The 17,868-nt window shown below is 44.7% G+C and overlaps 1 protein-coding gene across 7 annotated transcripts in view; it reads left to right on the top strand.

Moving 5' to 3' along the window:
- RNF220 (ring finger protein 220) overlaps positions 1 to 15,378 on the top strand; it is a 720,811-nt gene extending 705,433 nt beyond the window's left edge. For all 7 annotated transcript variants that reach the window (XM_085602785.1, XM_085602783.1, XM_085602784.1 and 4 more), the window contains 2 exons: positions 4,130 to 4,204; positions 14,450 to 15,378. In XM_085602785.1, coding sequence (XP_085458911.1) covers positions 4,130 to 4,204; positions 14,450 to 14,521 — 147 coding nt within the window. In that variant the 3' untranslated portion in view covers positions 14,522 to 15,378. The remainder of the gene's footprint in view (positions 1 to 4,129; positions 4,205 to 14,449) is intronic.
- The last annotated feature ends 2,490 nt before the right edge of the window (positions 15,379 to 17,868 follow it).

The following is a 17,868-nucleotide window of genomic DNA, read 5'->3' on the forward strand; positions in this document are numbered from 1 at the left end:
GGAAAACATTTGTTCAGAAAGTCAGCAGACGACACTGCAGCAGATTAGAAAAGATAATGATGCAGCCAAATCAATAGGGGCCCTACAGTTAAGCAGCCAACAAAGGAGATCGGCACCCACTAGAAGACCTTCAGGAAAAGGTGGTTTTCAAACTGAGGCATCTCCGCAAACCTTTCAAACCACGAACCATCCAAAGACCGCGTCACAGAAGTGACAACTCTACGCACCATAGCGACACGCCATTCGTAGACAAACTAACATGGATACTGCATAGAACTGTAAACTCCCACCAGCACACAACCCAAAACCCAACACGCATATTTAGGAAGAAAGGACGTATCTTCAAAAGAAAGTAAAGGAATTGCTATAAAAGCAAACAGCAGAAAAACTATTTTCCCTGTAGAAAAATCAGACTTGCTTCCTAATCCCAAACCTAAACAAAAAACTGCAGCCAATACAAGACCTCTGCTTTATAAACACCTTTATAAGAACACATGGATCAAAATGACAATCCTACAGGAAGTCAACACTCTACTCCAACAAGGGGATTACATGGCAACAATAGACCTAAAGATGGCTATCTAAAGATTCCAATGACTCCAGAATACAAGAAGTTCTTGTGGTTTGTGATCAATAAAACACATTACCAATTCAGGTTACTGCCCTCTGGCATAAAGACAGCTCCCAGAGTATTCACAAAGTGCCTGCCAACTGTAGCCGCTCACCTGAGGGGGAAAAAAGGGAATACATGTTTAACCCTAATTAGATGACTGGTTGGTGACAGCAAGTGCAACAAGCATTTGCAATGCAATCGGTTTAGCCTTTGAGACCTTATATGTATTTAGCTATGCAGCACATTAGCCTGGGTGCTGAAACATCTACTGTCCTTTAACATGGAGGGAAAGTAAGCACCAAACTGCCTTACACGCCATGTATGGGGGCACATGGAGAGAAATATTGCCTTTCAGCGGGAAATGTTATAGTTCAAAGCCCTGTTTTTAATATAGAATCAGGGCCTTCGGTGGTCATATCACTAAAAATACAAGATTTGAAAAAAATATTGTCTACTGGTGCACATGGAAGACCATTTCTATGGACTGGAATCTAGAGAATGCTAAAGTGATTCTGGTATTTTACTGACCTCTGCTGGTCGTTTTCTATCAAGAACGTTAAATGGAGGCAGTTGCCAAAAACATTTTAAAGAGTCCCTAAGCACAAATCAATTCTGGTATTTTACCGACATCTACTGGTCGTTTTCTATCAAGACAGTCAAATAGAGGCAGTTGAACAGAAAAAAAGTCCCTAAGCGGAAGCAGACCAGTCTTAGGGCTGATCTCCAGAGCCCACAAAGTACATACACATATAAGTATGTCCTTAAGTATATACAAGAGGTCTTGAATGCTCGACCTAAAAACTACATAAAAACAGTGATGGCCCCATTACACAGATTCAAGTTAAATATGGAGAAGTCTCCACCTACTCCAGAACAACAGAATTTGTACTTGGGAGCAAAAATAAACACACTCCAAGCGAAGGATTTTCCATGCGAGATGAGTCCAAGCTATAACTCAAATAGTTCTCCGTTACCGGAAGGGTCAGTCTGACAGTGAGTACTGTGATGAGGTTATTAGTAATGATTGCTTCCTGCGTACCACTAATGCCACATGCCAGTCTACACATGAAACCGATCCAAGAATGGATACAGAGCCAATAGTCACAAGCAGCGGTTCGCTGGAAGGAAATTTAGATGGTGGAACAAGAAAAATGTAACAGAAGGAAGACCCTTTATGACAACCGCTCCAACAGTGACCATTACCACAGGTGCCTCACATATTGGATAGGGAACTTGTATGGGAAACTCCACATCAAAGGATTATGGAAACCACAAGGATCAGTCCAACATATTTAACAACTAGAGTTGAAAACAGTGTTCATAGCATCAAAAGCTTTTCAGCAGCAATTCTGGAACAAATCAATACAAATTCAGACAGGCAATACAGCAACGATTTACCACAACAAGCAACGGATAAGGAAATGGGCCTTTCAGAGACAGAAAACAATAACCGTGATAACACTTTCCAGGAGTAGATAACGTGGTAACAGACAACTCGGCAGACAAGCATCCATCTCAGATGAATCAAACAGTGATAGAAAAAGTGTTCAAAAAGTGGGAAATGCCAATACTTTGCATCCTGCCACCCACACCCTCATTCCCTAGCGAATGCGCTGTTGATAAACTGGTCCGGGAAATTTGCTTACACTTTCCCCCGATCACCCTATTCTCCAGAGTAATCTACAAATGGAGATGATCACAGATGACGCTCCTACTCGTAGCTCCACAGCAGGTAAGACAAACTTGGTACTCAGATCTAATGGAGATGGCACACGTAGACACTGCCAGTGTTACAATACCTGCTGTCTGTGGAAGGAGGAAAGGTTCTTCACCCAGAACCAAACCTATTTAGTCTAGTGGTTTGGCTCTTGAAGACTTAGAATGTGGTCACTTGGGACTACCAGAAAAATCAATGGCAGTCCTCCACAACTAGAAAATGTTACACAGCAAAATGTAAAAGATGCACTCATTGAAGTCTTATATACAGTCTGTTTCAAAAGAAAACGTGAAACTACAGTAATCCAATATCTAACACACCTGTTTGGGGAAAGCCTAACTTGTGCATCATTAAAAGTACATCTGGCAGCAATACTAGCCTACACAAGGGGTTGCATGGGAAGAAGTTTGTTCACTGCCCCAATAATCAAAAGATTTCTGGAAGGAGCAAAAAGAATGGCACCACTAAGGAGTACACCAACACCCACATGGAATTAAAATGTGGTACTGACAAATTTAATGAAGGAACCTTTTGAACTAATCCATAAAGCAACCTTGAAATTTGTCTCGCTATAAAGTGTTTCTAACAGCGATGACGTTGCTTCTTAGAGTAAGTGAACTACAAGCACTCCCCATACAGGGACCGTACATGCAAATACACAAAGACAGAGTAGTCATGAGGACTAACCAACGATTCCTTCTAAGGGTCATCTCACGTTTTCACATATTTCAAGCTATTCGAATACTAGGTTTTTCCAAAATCCAAAGACTCGAGCAGAGAGAGCTTCATTCGCAGTCAACAGTAAAGGAGAACCATTTACAAATGACCACATTGCAATGTGAATAACAGCTCAAATGTCACAAAAAAGCCGGCATGCAACTAGAAGTCAAACCAAGAGTGCACTCAACAAGAAAGCAAGGAGCAACAATAGCCTTTCAAACCAACGTTCCTCTTAACGACATATGCATGGCCGCCACGTGATCATCAATACACACCTTCACAAAGCATTATTGCATTAATGTACAAGTGAACAGAAAAGCTCAAGTAGGGCAAAGAGTTCAAAAACATCTATTTACAAGCTCAACCTCATCTTCAACCTACCCACCACAATGAAGAAACCACTACAAGATCAATGCACAGCATGTGAATCCAGAAAAGATTCACACTGCAAAACAAAATGGTTACATGTAGGAGTAGTTTTTCAGCTTAACGAATTTTCTGGATTCACATGCAAGTAATGAGGCAGCACAAGTAAACAGAGGTACGTTATTCAGTACAATAACAAGAAGCTCGTACTCACAAAAAATCTGACGATGGTGAACAAGAGGTATCTGACGTCTGAAAAGGCTGGAACAAGCACCAAATGGTGGGGACCGCCGACACCTAGCCGCAAGAAAGGAAGGGGGGGGGGGGGGGCTCCTACTATAAAGAAAAAATTCCAGACCCAACCACTAGATGGTGGAATAATGCACAGAATGTGAATCCAGAAAGGTCTTTAACCTTTTGACCGCGGAGCAAATTCTGCCGCGTTGCGGGTAAAATAATGAGCAGGCGTGGTTCGAGCGGCCCCCCGGCTGTCCTCCGCACACGCCCACCGTGACGTCACATGGAAAGGGTTAAGCTGCAAAACTAGTCCTACGGGTAAGTAGCAATTTCGTTCTACTAGGTGGAACCTTCTGCTTTGGTAAGCTTTAATCCCTCCATACCTTGCTTGCAGATATATATATATATATCTCACACTGAATGGTTTGGTTTTGGCTTGTCTTCTCAAGTAACACATCCTGTCTCTTTTCTTCCAGGACTCGTACACGATGCCCCTCACGTCGATCCAGTGCTGGCATGTACACTGTGAGGAATGCTGGCTCCGCACTCTGGTGAGGGCACAATTGATTTCTTTTTCCGGCCCTTATTTGTGTGTTGGTGAAACCTGGAAGAAGTGTTTGGGAAGCAGATGTGTTGAAACATTTGTATGTGCTGCTGTCCTGCTCCAATTAAATTATTGTCAAGTTAAATATATTTCAATTATTTATTTGGTGTAACTGGTGTTGCAGCAGTCTGGAGCTATTTGGAACCAGCTTGGGCTTCAGGCCTTGAGCGCGTGTCTCTTTTGTTGTCCTAATTATTAGTAGTCCACTATAAACTGCTGAGAACACCTTGTCTGGAAGGAGGCCACATAGGGCTTGTCAGCACCAGCAGTGCAGCAGACGCTGCCATTACTGTATTCCGAATGTGGCACTGAGAAAAAGAGCGGGTTCATGCAATCAAGAGGAGGCTTAGATAGAACTGCCTTGGAAGAACACTATAGTGGCACACTGCGCGTTGCATTAATAGTAGAGTATAGTATGTTGGCATCGAGGTGCAACTGAACAGATCATGACTGAGATGCAGTCCAAGCACAGGAGTAATGTAGGGGATTGGTTGGATGTGGAAAATGTAAATTTGCAGGATGTTGCAAACTGCTGGAAGTAAAACTTTGAAATAGCTTCTCATATTTTCGATATGTTGTGGTTGGCTTGCAGGCCTCGGAAACATGAAGTAGTTGGGCTCCATTGACTGGCAGTGGGTTGGCCATGGCCTGTGAGCCTTGTTACCAGCATCCATCTAAAATCCTAGCCTCTGGCCTATTTGAGTTTTGTTTCCAATCAGTTTGTGCACTGCTAGTATCACCTCTTGGGCACAACAACAAAGAAGGAATAGTAGTAAAATGAGGCCTTTTTACGGGTGACCTCAGCTGAATGCCAGGTCGGGCAGCGCCTGTGGTTGATGTCTTGATGAGGTTGAAAGGGGTTTGTTTACATATTTCAACTAGTCCAACCGTTGCAAGAGCGCTGTAAAGAGAAAAGTAGTTGCTTTCTAGCGACCATATGGATTGTCCTTACAAATAAGTTAGCCATGAAACTGTAGTGATCACCCTACAAGTGTAAGGGAAAGAGAGTAAAAGGAAGGACTGTGCTAGAGAGACTGCATTAGCTTCTCCAGTGCCGACCGAGCGCAGAGCTGTCCCCCGCTACTACATTGGAGAAAATACATTGTAAAGGACACCATACTTTTACTAATGTCTTTATTAAGTTGCAAGGCGCAGTTCCAGGTTCTGTGAATTGTAGCAGAATGGCCCAATGGAGACTTGACCGGGCGACTACAGGGGCGGTCATTAGCCGCGCGCGCCATCCGGCCCACTATGTATTGCTTCACCGGGTAAGCACGTCAAGAAAGCGCGGGTCTAACTGCAAACAGTGCCCTCCGTTCTTCTCCGTTGAGATGTCATGCGCCTCGTTCTTCCCATCTCCAAGCGATCGGTGCACCAGGTCCGCCAAGGAGCACTCGCATCTCCCCCGCCCCTCCAGTTTATACTGGAACCCCTTGCTCCAGTGCCACCACCTGGGTATAGTGCCCCCATGCGTCCTGCATTGAACATAGCTCTGCTCTCTCGCCGTTCGTTCGTTAGCACAGAACCCTTCTAGGAGGCCGCTTTCTAGCTCCAAGTGTCTGCGTTTCCTCTCTGATTTGATGGGCTCCTTCCCTGCCACGCGTTGTCCGGTGGCAGCTGGCCACCACTGGGGCTCGCACTGCCCATTCCAGCTCCGGCAGGGGCGGTCACCGCTTTCCACCACACACGTAACCGTTTTGGCTCGTTCGCCGTTTCCTCTCGGGCTGGTTATTTGTGGGATTGAGGCCGCGCCGATCCCTCGTTAACGAAGGCCCGGGGACAGGCAGGGTGTGGAACCCGCCAGCCGCACCGAGAACTTGGCACTCGTGCCGGGAAGCAATTAATAAGGGTCCTCTCATCTGTTCCCCAGCCCGGCACTTTATTACTGGCGAGGCTTTTGCACTGCTCCCACTTTTAAAGGGCTGAAATGCAGCGTGCCTGGCCATGGCTTGTTACTAATGGAACCATTAAAACGGAGCCCGGGGCCGCTGTAAAGGCCTGGAATACCCTGCTGCTTTTGTGTCCCGATCAAAGTCCCTGTGTAATCTTGTTAAGGCGAGTGTTTCCTCCACAGGCTCGCCCCGCAGCCCCCACTTTCTTTCCTCCCCATTTATAAATGTAATGACTTGCACAGAGCAGCTGGCCGCGGCGCTTTAATAACTTTCCAAATCTGCATTGTTCCAATTAAGGTATCTCTTCGCTCCCTCCACCAACAGAGGTATTTGTTCTTTTAACAAGCCCGAGAGCTGTGGGAGAGCGTGTTTAATAATCGCGGCCGTGTCTCCCTGAAAATATGAGCGCATGCCACAGCCCCCACCCGCCCCCTTCCGGGCACAGGTTTGGTGGAGCGAAAGCCAGCGCGTTCCTACGTTCCCCCGGCATTGTGTTCTTCAATAAACAATTTGTTTAAGTTTAATAGAAGCAACGGGGAAGAGAATTGTACTGGCAACTCGTGCTTTTACAGCAGGCACATGAAAGCACACTCAGACACCCAGGGGACCAGCTTTAGGCAGGTGCGACTTACTGTAAAACATTGTGTTTTATATTTGTATTTCAAGGGAACAGTTTAGTGATGCCAGCTGGCAGGTGCTGACGTTATGCGGAGTCCCGCTTCCGGCCCTGGTCCTTGCGCGCACTGGCGTGCACGTACACGTGAGAAGCTTTGGAGCACCCTTGTGGACTCCCAGGAAGGGGGTTCTGTCCGCACCCGCTGCAAATGAGCTTTGGGAAACTCTGCACGCGATAACAGGTCCTCGGCTGAGGTCACAAAGGGCTCCCACTGTATATGTTTGATATCATCCATCCTTAGGATTGTGCCCAAAGAGACGTGAAATGCAGCTACCGGTGATAAAGGCATGGTTTAATCATGTTGTGTGAGATGGGGTAGAGCCGAGTCTGCCAGGCTTGCCCCTGATGTTGGGACGTCGACGCCCACCTGGGCTACAAAAAAAAAAAAAGGAAAAAAGACTACGATTCCGGACCCAACCACCAGACCGCGAATAATGCACAGCATACTGAATCCAGAAAGATTCACGCTGCAAAACTGCTCTTGTGCCAGTAGGGATGCCGTCAAGCTCTACTAGACCCCTATTGCCTCTGGAAGTAATGGCACGGAGGCGCATGTCTCGGCGGCCTTTAAGCCGTGCTACGACTTTCCGAAGCAGAAGCTGGTCACACAAATCCACACGTCGTCTGCCTGGGATGTCTAGGTTCGGTCATGAATTGTAGTATCTGACATGTGCTCCATGATGTACTGGAAGGCACTCATGAAGCATGAAGGGACACTTTGAATTGCAGGACAAAAATCAGGGCAGATTGTACTCCAATCAACGGATCTGCTCCAGCTCCAAGTCAGGGAGCCATGCCTGTACCGATTCCAGATCTCGCTCCAAGGTGTCGGATAAATCAAAGCTTGACTTGTGCCTTTACGGAGCACTCCTCTCCCTCTCGCCACTTGCGCGCACTGGTGAAACAGCAACAATTTAAAGATACGACACTGCAGGTTTCGTTCACCTCCAAGCCCATCCCATGGTTGGTCCTGGCATGCGCCGAATCTTTCAGGCCATCATTGACCCTGTAGCAGATGGCGTTCAAAGAGGTTTATGCTGCAGATTTTTGATGCAGTGTCAGCTAGGGACCCTTAGTTGTACTTCCCCTGGCACTGACTGACCCTTTTGGTCCATATAAGCAACACAAGTCCTGATTGATCTGGCGCTGATCCTGACTCCAGGGTTGCCTGCCCAGGATTCACGCTTGTGCCAATTCCTGATACGAAGCCAACATCGGCTCGCATGAGGCCCATGTCTCACTAAGAGATAGCCAAAGTGCATCCTCCTCCATTCTTGGATGATAAGAAGCCTCTTCCTCGTTGCCAGTAGTACCGGATGCTGGTGGCTCTGTACAGCTGTGATTGCGATGTACTTGAAGGCTCCAAAATGTTCCACATAACAATGCCAGTGAGTAGGTGGACAACTTACTACCCTTTATTATACTGATGCTGAGCTATATATGAATTTATAAAATGTTACCTTGCCAAACACATTTCTCGAGGAAAGTGCCTCTTCTGTGGTTGTTTTCTGCTGGTAATTATAAGTACTATATCAATAACTGCCAACTGAGACAAAAGCACAAACCTATTTGTGGACATCTGCCTACTCGGCCGGCTACGTCCGAGCCCTTGTTACCACTTAATGAGGTCTTAAGAGACTCTCTTGTGGCATCATGGACAAAACCCTGTACAGCTCCCTCTGTCATTTGCTCAATAGCTAGGCAACCTAGGCCAGCCACTGGAGAGTCGGCCTTTGACTCAGCACCCAACTTCTTAGAGCTTGGTGGTCCAATCTTTCACAAGTAAGGTCAACCTTAATGTATTCCCTTGTGCGCCACCAGATTGACTAATTTGGCAAAAGGGTGTTGTCTTCCACCAGCTTGGCCCGTAGCTCTGTGACCACTGTTTCTTGGATATATATATCCATCCCAAGAGAGCATTCTACTCGCGGATGCGTGTTGTGATACAAATTAACTCCGAGTCATTTCACGCTGCTACAGCAGTCTTTATTAACCAGCGTGCCAGCAACCCAACGCGTTTCAATATACACAGAGATCTTGTTCACGGGTAAGGATTACACAAAGGCGGCAACATCTTCCGTTTACATAGGGCTTGCTAATGTGAATACATCACTTCCTGCAGTGAGCCACTACGAATTCTGGGAGTTGTAGTTTATCCAGAATTTATACATTAAAATAGATTTGACAGCCATATTTATAAAAAACATTAATATTTTTATTTTTTTACCTTTTTATACCACAATATTTCACCAAGTGCTCCAACATAAATATACTCAAAAACGTAATAATTGACAATGAATCATAATGCCAATTGAGCCATTGATCTCAGTGGTGCCTCTTTGAAAGCTTATTCAGTAAAATGTCTCACATCGATCTATTTCATATGAATTTTGTCAACATTGTTATCGGGGATATGTATAATCATTCCTTGTCTTTATATCAAACCCATTCACATTTTTCAAACAGTTAATATTCACTGGCTTTGTGTCTGATTGGAGATATAGATAGATAGATAACAGGATTTCCCCCAGGTCCAAACTGTAAAAGAGCACAGGTACAGACCACAGCACGCTGAACGTAGTATATAGTGCAATTTTATTCCTTAATCGGCATGACACGTTTCGGCCGTGTTGCCGCGGCCTTGATCACATGACACACCTTGAACCAATCGAGACAGATATAGTGCAAAACATCATTCCTCCTCCAGTGTAAACCAATGGAATTGAGACAGACAAACAGCAAACGTCACAAGACCAAAGAAACGAAATGAGAGATACTTCATCTCCTAGCACAATAATGTTTCAAAAGCAATAATTAAATTGTTGACAATAATACCATAGTGGTTAAACCTAAACCTCTTAAAGTCTTGGTCATACACTGATCACAAATCCACTGGTAAGATAAATTGGCCTCTGTTACAGAGGTCCAAGAAAATTAAAAAACTCAAATGTAAACAAGAAGTAAACAGAAAATTAAAGGAAGAGAAATGTATAAGAGAAAAAAAAATATATATATATATATATATATAAGAGAGGCCATAGCATTTCTCTCAAATTGACAAAATATATCCAAACAATTCAAAATATGAGAATGAGCGTGAAAGGCAAAGTATATTCATTAATACGTAATTTCTTATTTTCATTCTTCTTTCTTATTACTGCAGATTTCATACTAGGTATATTTAATGCACAGTGATGGTAAAATAATAGATCCCATAAGGTTTGACGACATTATTCTTCGTATAGAAAATAGAATGTATAGAAGTCACTAAGCTTGATATATAGCTGCTAATAGCATACATTTTCTCATCTAATTAATTAATAAATGGAAAATGTTAATCTCCAATACATTGCAAGTGCAATAAATAAAGGGATTACGTCATGCTAAAAACGTATTAATATTAAACATTCTAAAACAATTGTTAAACAACGAATAAAAGTCTAAGTATAATATAAAGTGCAAGTGCACCAGTGCATATTTCTGCAAAACATGTGCAAAATAGCAGAACACTAGCAGCAGTAAAGAACAAATTAATAGATGAGATTTTATGCTTTAAGGTGGTAAAAAGCTGTGAAGTAAAAATTAGTGCAACATCCATAAAATCGTCCAAAAAATCCAGATACAAACCTCAGTAAAAACCCAATCACAACCCATAGGTTAAAAATCGGTTAAAACCAAAGAACGAACTGGCTAAAAGAACGATAAAATGAAAGCCAACACTAAAATACCTCAATGTAAACATGGATACAGTAAAAAAAAAAAAAAAGGGGGGGGGGACATCAAACGTTACACAGACACCAGAGATAACCAGTTCTTACAGTGTTATAGAAAGTTATGCATGTCTTTCCCAGTATAAAGACCATTAGGCATCTTTGTGTCCAGAAGCAGTATATAGTGGGATTCTAGCTGTCTGAGATATATATATATATCACTCCGAAACAATTGCTTGCTGTGAAGGAGCCCAGCCAGGTACATCTAATCTTGCCATCATTTATTCAAGGAAAGCACATTTCACAGCTCGGTGCTTCGACTGAAATTTAGTCCTTCCCGACGCCTTTTGTGTCACCCGACACGTAATCATGGGTTCAGGGCTTCTGTGAGTTCTGAAACTGGCGAAGGCAGGCCTTTATAATGGTTAGATCTCCCACCCCTATGGGCGTGGCCACCCCCGTGGCCTGTTGGTCCTTGTAGTGCCTGAATCTTCTCCAGTGAGCCGCCGTTCAGTTCACTTGTTTAAATACATCCCCAGTGGGTTGCGAACACACTGTCGTTGTAAAAGGTGCTGCTTACATCCTCCAAAAGGCTGTCACCTTCCCATCAGCTACTGCGTCGATTGGCGTACTAGCGGGACTGCACGAAGTGCAGCGGGGCTTCCTCCGCGGCTCAAGCTGGGCCGCTAAACTCACAGAAGCCCTGAACCCATGATTAAGTGTCGGGTGACAGGAAACTCGTCGGGAAGGACTAAATTTCAGTCGAAGCACTGAGCTGTAAAATGTGCTTTCCTTGAATAAATGATGGCAAGATTAGATGTACCTGGTCGGGCTCCTTCACAGCAAGCAATTGTGTTGTGTGTGTATGTATATATGTATGTATGATAGAAAATATATATATATATATATATATATATATATATATATATATATATATATATATATATATATATATATATATATATATATATCGCTCTCATGGCCTGCAAGATCTTGCCCATACTTTCAGGGACACCTTTGCCCAACCAATTTAGGATAGTCAAGACACTGTGAAATGTATTGACACAACGGATTTTGTAGACTGTACCATTTGCCCCAGTGTTCTGATTAGGCATCATGCTTGGATAGGTACAACAGATTTTCATTTGACTGCAGGCCCCCCTCTGCGTCCTGTCTTTTTACTATTCTGGACTTTTCTGAGAAAAGACTGACTCTGCTTTAGAACGGTTTAAAGACTCCATGTCTGAGCCTGCTCTTTGGGTTTGCTGTCACTGGTCTGTCCGTTTCACCAGCAGTACTGGAAATACTGGTAAGGCCTAGCTTGTAGCCAGCGTGAACTCTTGCTTCCTGTACAGCAGCTAGCCGTGACTTTTCATGACTCTAGATGGATGTGGTGGTAGCCGTAGGTCGTGGCCACCAGCAAGAACAACCACCCTTATCTTCCTCCTCACCCGCTGTAGTTGCTTACAGGCCACTTTGATTTCCTCTTCCTCAGGTATGCTTAGCTAGAAGGGGACAGGATTCGATTTTTCTTACGCTGCAGAAAAGCTATCACATTAGATGAGTGGGTAATGCATATTATTCATAGAGGTTATGTCTTGCCCTTCACGCACAAGACCACCTCAAAGAACAATGGCCCCACCTGCCAGTGGGTAGGAACAATTGCTTGATAAAAATACGGCTCCACTCTGGTGCCTGGAGACCTTCAATAGGCGAGGAATCTATAGTTAAATGAGAGTATCCAGTGGACAGGGTGCTACCGACGGTAAGGGAGGCTGCAGACTCTGTGCTTAGCCTTTGATTGTGGTGGGCAGTACAAGGCATCTTGCACTGGCCCTCGACAAGGGTGGACTCTTTCCGTCAGTGCTCTGCCTTGGCCCTCGGATCTGGAGCTATGATCCTGTCGTTTTGTTGCACCTTGAGTAACTGGGTGGCTTTAAACTACGTAGAAAATTGCTCTTCTCGTCATTAATCCGTACTATTACACATATTTGTATTGTGGTATGAATGCACTGCACTTAATCATCATTATCATAAACGTATTGCTCTGGGCAAGTTTGTGTCTAGTTGTGCGATCAGACCACATTTTGTTTCGTTCTTCGTTGGGGAGCGTGAACAAGTGCCTGTCTTTGAGGCACTGTGAGTGCATCTCCCTTAGAATTTATTAAAATGTTCAGTATGTACTATATATCTTTTTATTGGTGTCAAAACCACCATGGCATTGGAGCTGGCCGTTAACCGAGCGGCTGGGTGTTGCACTCCTTATTCTTTTTATGTTTGATCGGTTTCTGTATAAACTGAAGTCTTCTTATCTAGCCCTGCACTTTCAGAAAACACTGCTTTAAAATTATGAAGATTGGAAATACAAAAACAGTTTGAAATAGAGTGTCTGCACGAATGCGTAACTCGGCAATCTGTGAAACAGGTTTGCACAAGGAAATCTGAGCAGGTCTGAGTTTTCTTCTTGTATAATGGTTAACTGAAGATGTTGAAATGAAAGATAACACATACAGAAAGTTGCCATATTGGCAATTCCTGAAATCTGCCATTGTAAACAGAAAATAAATCAACCCTTAAGTGTACAAGTGCTGTAGAAGAGGTTTAGGAAATACGTTTTTTCACAGTCTCCGATAATAACAGAATTCGGACTTCAAGAGCTGTGAATTGCAACAACCACGGGCTACATACAATGCACTTGATGGGAGAAAGAAGTAACTTCTGAATCAGATTTAGGTCTTTTCAATGCACTATTTGGAGAGTGATCGATAAGATAAATTGTTGGTTCCAAATGGGTTCGCGTTTTTCTGTGTTTTGCGGACACATTGTTCCTTGTTTGTCACGTCATAGATATTTACGTTTTTTAAAAATATTCTGTAGTTCGAGCACCATTAATTGTAGGAAATGGCAGGGGTTATTCGAGGGAAGAATGCAGAGCTGCCAGTCAGGCCACGGCTCCTGTTTATGTGGCACACTTGTTTATGTCCATGAATGGAAAACCTCCTTCCTAAGGGCTAGGGCGCCTCCATAAAGTCCCATTCCCTGTATATAGCAATAAAAGATACCTAGAAGTTCACTCTCTTCTCCTTCTTAGAAACACGGCTCTGTTTTTCTCAGGCTGCACATTTGATTGCACTTTTCAAGGCAGAATTACAAATAAAATATTGTTAAACCTAAAACATGTTTGGCTAAGTGGGTGTGTAGATACTGGCCTTATTTTAAGTTATTTAACGTTCCAACAGTTATCGGAGCTCTGCACAAACTAAGAAGAAACATTTATTGGAAAGTATCATCGACATCTGCCTGAGATTTAATGATTCAGTTCGAAATTGACATAAGCATTTCTTTAATTTGTAAAATGCCTTGGCATATGTCGGTGATTTCTTTTTCTAGGTCATGACACAAGCTTGTTTGCTTTGAATATTTTATTATCTGGGGGATAAAGTGTCATTACTTTATAAATAGCTCATTCTGCGATCCTTGTGGATGAAGGTATACAAATAAATGTTTCTCATCAATGGCAGTAAAAAACAAATCTGGTTGTGCTCAGGAAGGTCCCGGATGAATGAGGGGACCGAGGTTCCTGTGCCCTAGAAACTGACCATCACTGATCACTGGGCTTTTATTCGTAGACGTTCTGATCATTTATTTAGTGTAGTTTGATTCGTGTAAACTCCGACTTCATTGTTTGATGGCAATCATTTTCTATACATAATTTTATAGACCATACCTTTCGTTTTCTTGGGTCCAGGTGGTGAGCACTGGTATACCTGCATAGTGGATGCTAAGTAAATTTTACCTTATATATGACATAAGCCCTTGCCTTGCGAAGGACCGCGCCACACATGTACCCAAATCCAGAAGTCCATATGCCCCCATGGGGACACCTTCTGACCAGTTTTTTTTTGTCGTTTCAGGGTGCAAAGAAGCTGTGCCCCCAGTGCAACACCATCACATCCCCAGGGGACCTGCGGCGCATTTACTTATGAAAGACGCAGGGGGCGTTGTGGCCAGACCCGTGGAACAAGCCCCCCTACTCTCACTTCTGGACACTGAGTGGTTCCCCTGCAGAGGAGGGACGGGAGGGCTCAAGACTTTCCAGCCCATGTTATACCTAAAAGGACTCCAAGCGAGCAGCACTGACAATGGAACAGGAGCGTGCCGGGACTTCAGAAGTGTATTTAACCGGTACAGAGAAGAGGGCAAATGAACCCTCGGCTTCACAATCTTCCACTTCTTTGGGAGCCGTCGTGGAGACGTTTGTGCAAACACATGCTGCGTGTGACCCCGGAACCGCTATCCAGGCCCGCCCCGCGACTTCCGCCCTGTGATTGTTTACACCTCAAGCCCTGCCAACCGTGGAGTATCTGAGGAGGAGCTCCAATGCCGTCCTCGGCTGCTACAGTGCCGCAGTCCTGGGGGTGGGCAAGGACGGTACCATCCCGCCGGACCGACCGGGGGATAGTCAGTAACCTGTAACTGTGTTGTCTTCTTTTCTTGCGATCGTCTCGTGAACTAAGAAAGAGAAAAGGACACGTAAAGACAAGTGTATAAACGAAGCACATGTGATATAAATTATATATGTTTACAATGTTGTGTATAAATGGAATAGACTCTTGAAAACTACATACTAATCCGTGGCATTTTTGTTCTCTGATTGCATTTTTTATTTTGTTAAGCATTTTATTGAAGGACAACCTTCAAAAATGAAAAGCCGAGAACATTAAATGCATTTTTCTCAGTTCTGCAATTGTTTTGACATTAGGAAAGGGGAAAAATGAAAGGAAATAAACGAACGTGTATATATGTTATATATACATATAATAATATAAATGGTTTAATGTTATGCCGTGTATTTTTCTTCATTCCAGCCAGCAGCTAAGTACATATACTTTGCAGGACAGGGTGACTGAAGCAGGAAGTTGTTTGAGCTGTTGCTAGGGGAGTACTCAGTCACCTGATTCTAAAAAGGAAGACAATTGCTTCCTAATTTTGCCTTTCAAAAAGGGTTAATTGTATCATGACCGGCTTCGACATACCAAGGTTCTTAATAATCCTACAATCTGCCCTCACATGCCTATCGCATTCGCCCATTTTCTATGCAACAGCCAACTTGTTGGCCTTCGTCTGCACTCCTCCCTTCACCAGAACAAGCACTGCACTCTGCCTTGAGCTCTTTATAACCCTCATGACCCCACTCTCACATCTGCCCTCACCAAATTAGCCGACTCTGCAAAAGAGGGCAACTTGCAAACTCCTCTATCGTGGCTAATGAATGCTATCCCCCCAGCTGCCGATCTCAAAGGCCGCCAGAGCATGTGCCTTCTTGGAGCCTTCGCTTGACTAACCTACATGTATTTGGTATCCCTAAACCTCCCTGTGCTGCTTACAGTTCCGCTAATTCTCACTCCTAGTCCCATACAACTGGAAATAACTCTGTTACCGTCGTGCCATCTCCTCTTTCTGCTTTAAAAACCTACGCATGCTCGAAAGTGGCTACAATTCTTAGGACTCATTCTTGCACCAGGCTGCACTCACTGTACCTCTTAATGTGCGTTTGTCATGTTGTCTAGCCTGTGTATTGTCCTCCAGTCGACACACTATGCATCCAGGATAAAAACAAACTCTACTGCCACCGCACTATGTGACCTTCTGTGCTGTGGTCTGCTGCCGTGCACGGCACTTTTGTGGGCAAGGAGTGTCTCTTTCCAGCTAAGTATATGTCCACTTAAAAGCATGGAAGAAACGGGCTCAGGGTGCCAGGCCGTCCTACTCACATTAAAAGTAGATTTCAGTACAACTATGCCTGGGTTCTGATGATGCACTCTACATTCTATTGAAAGCATCATCAGTACCTCAAGGTTGATTACAACCATTTCCTTGGGCACATGACCAGTCTGTCAAAGCCAAAGCATGCGGTTTGTTCGCTAGACATGTTGGTGGCCATGTGCCTGCTGGTGCTTCCAAGCGAGTCTGATGTCGGACGTCACCTGGAGCTTTCGCTGCCACTTTCATTTTCATCCCTGTTGGAAAACGAGGCAGCATCTGTGAGGCCTGCACAAATAACATGACTACATTTGTCCTTCACTGGGAACCAAACACCCAATTGTAGCGCCTGACTCTCAGAGGGTAGCGTTGCAGAGCAGTCTGAGGCTTACTCAAGGGAGGTGGTGTGGGCTAGTAATCGCCATTTGCAGGTGCACAAAAATAACACTCAATAATTGATTGTCCAGTCTGTACTTTGTTTATAAAAGTAAGAGTACATTTATTAAACACACACACCACTCAATACTATGCACCAATTTACAAATATACATAAGCTGTCTGAATTACTTTGCACCCCTTTTCACACGTGAGGGTGACCCCCTCCTCTGGGGGCCACCAGGCACCAAAATGGCAGATTTCTTCGTGCTGGGGGGGGGGGGGGGGGGGAGACTGGGCCTCTCCAGCAGCTCCCCCAGCACCTTTTCACAAGTGAGGGTGACACCCCCACCCCCCCCCTCCTCTGGGGGCCACAAAGCACCAAAACGTCAGATTTCCAAATGCCTGGCGACGCATTATGGGGCGCTTCATGCTCCTCTATACCAGCCCCCGCCACTGGGAACACTCTCCTCTGCCCTATGGGACTCTGAGAGGGTAGATTCAGCAGTGTGCTGTCTTCACTGGCTCCCTTCACTGGCTCCCTGCGCCAGCCTTTTGCCAGGCTCCCCTTCTGGGACTCTGTTCTCCCTGCGCAGAGGCCCCTGCTTCTGTGCACCAGTCCTGGGCTCTTCTTCTGGTGCTGATAGGGTCCTGGGGGCAGTCAGGGGGTCTCTCCTTCCAACTGCCCATTGCACCAGGCTCCAGCACCTTCACCCTCAGCAGACCACACTACAGAGAGCCCTTCTCTTCCTGTGCAAGCATCACGTCCCTGCCCCCTCCTTGTCCAGCCTCTGAGCTTGTTCAAAATGGTGTCCTCCAGGGTTTCTGGCCACATGTCTGAAGCCTCACCCCCCACACTGCCTTCTCTCCTTGGTGCAGCCTGGTGCCTGGCACCCAGTGACAGCTGCTAATTGATGAGCCTGTAGCCCCTCCCATCTTCTCTACGTGGAGAGGAGGCCCTAGCTTGTGGAAGAAAGGTTATCAATCCATCCAGCTGAGGTCAGCCCTCAGCCTTGGTCTGGTCCTGGCTGGCTCACAGAAATATGACAGTTCTGGATGACCCAAAAGCAGTACAAATATGACTTTGGACTCTGCAGAATATTTCTTTTCACCTCCAATACAATGGACTTTAGTGCATGTCTGGAAACTGTAGGCCTTGTGGAAGTTAATTTAGCCATGGGCCCCACATTCCCTT

The sequence above is a fragment of the Triturus cristatus genome, chromosome 4_2, assembly GCF_964204655.1.
Source record: "Triturus cristatus chromosome 4_2, aTriCri1.1, whole genome shotgun sequence".
In the NCBI taxonomy this organism is placed as follows: Eukaryota; Metazoa; Chordata; class Amphibia; order Caudata; family Salamandridae; genus Triturus; species Triturus cristatus.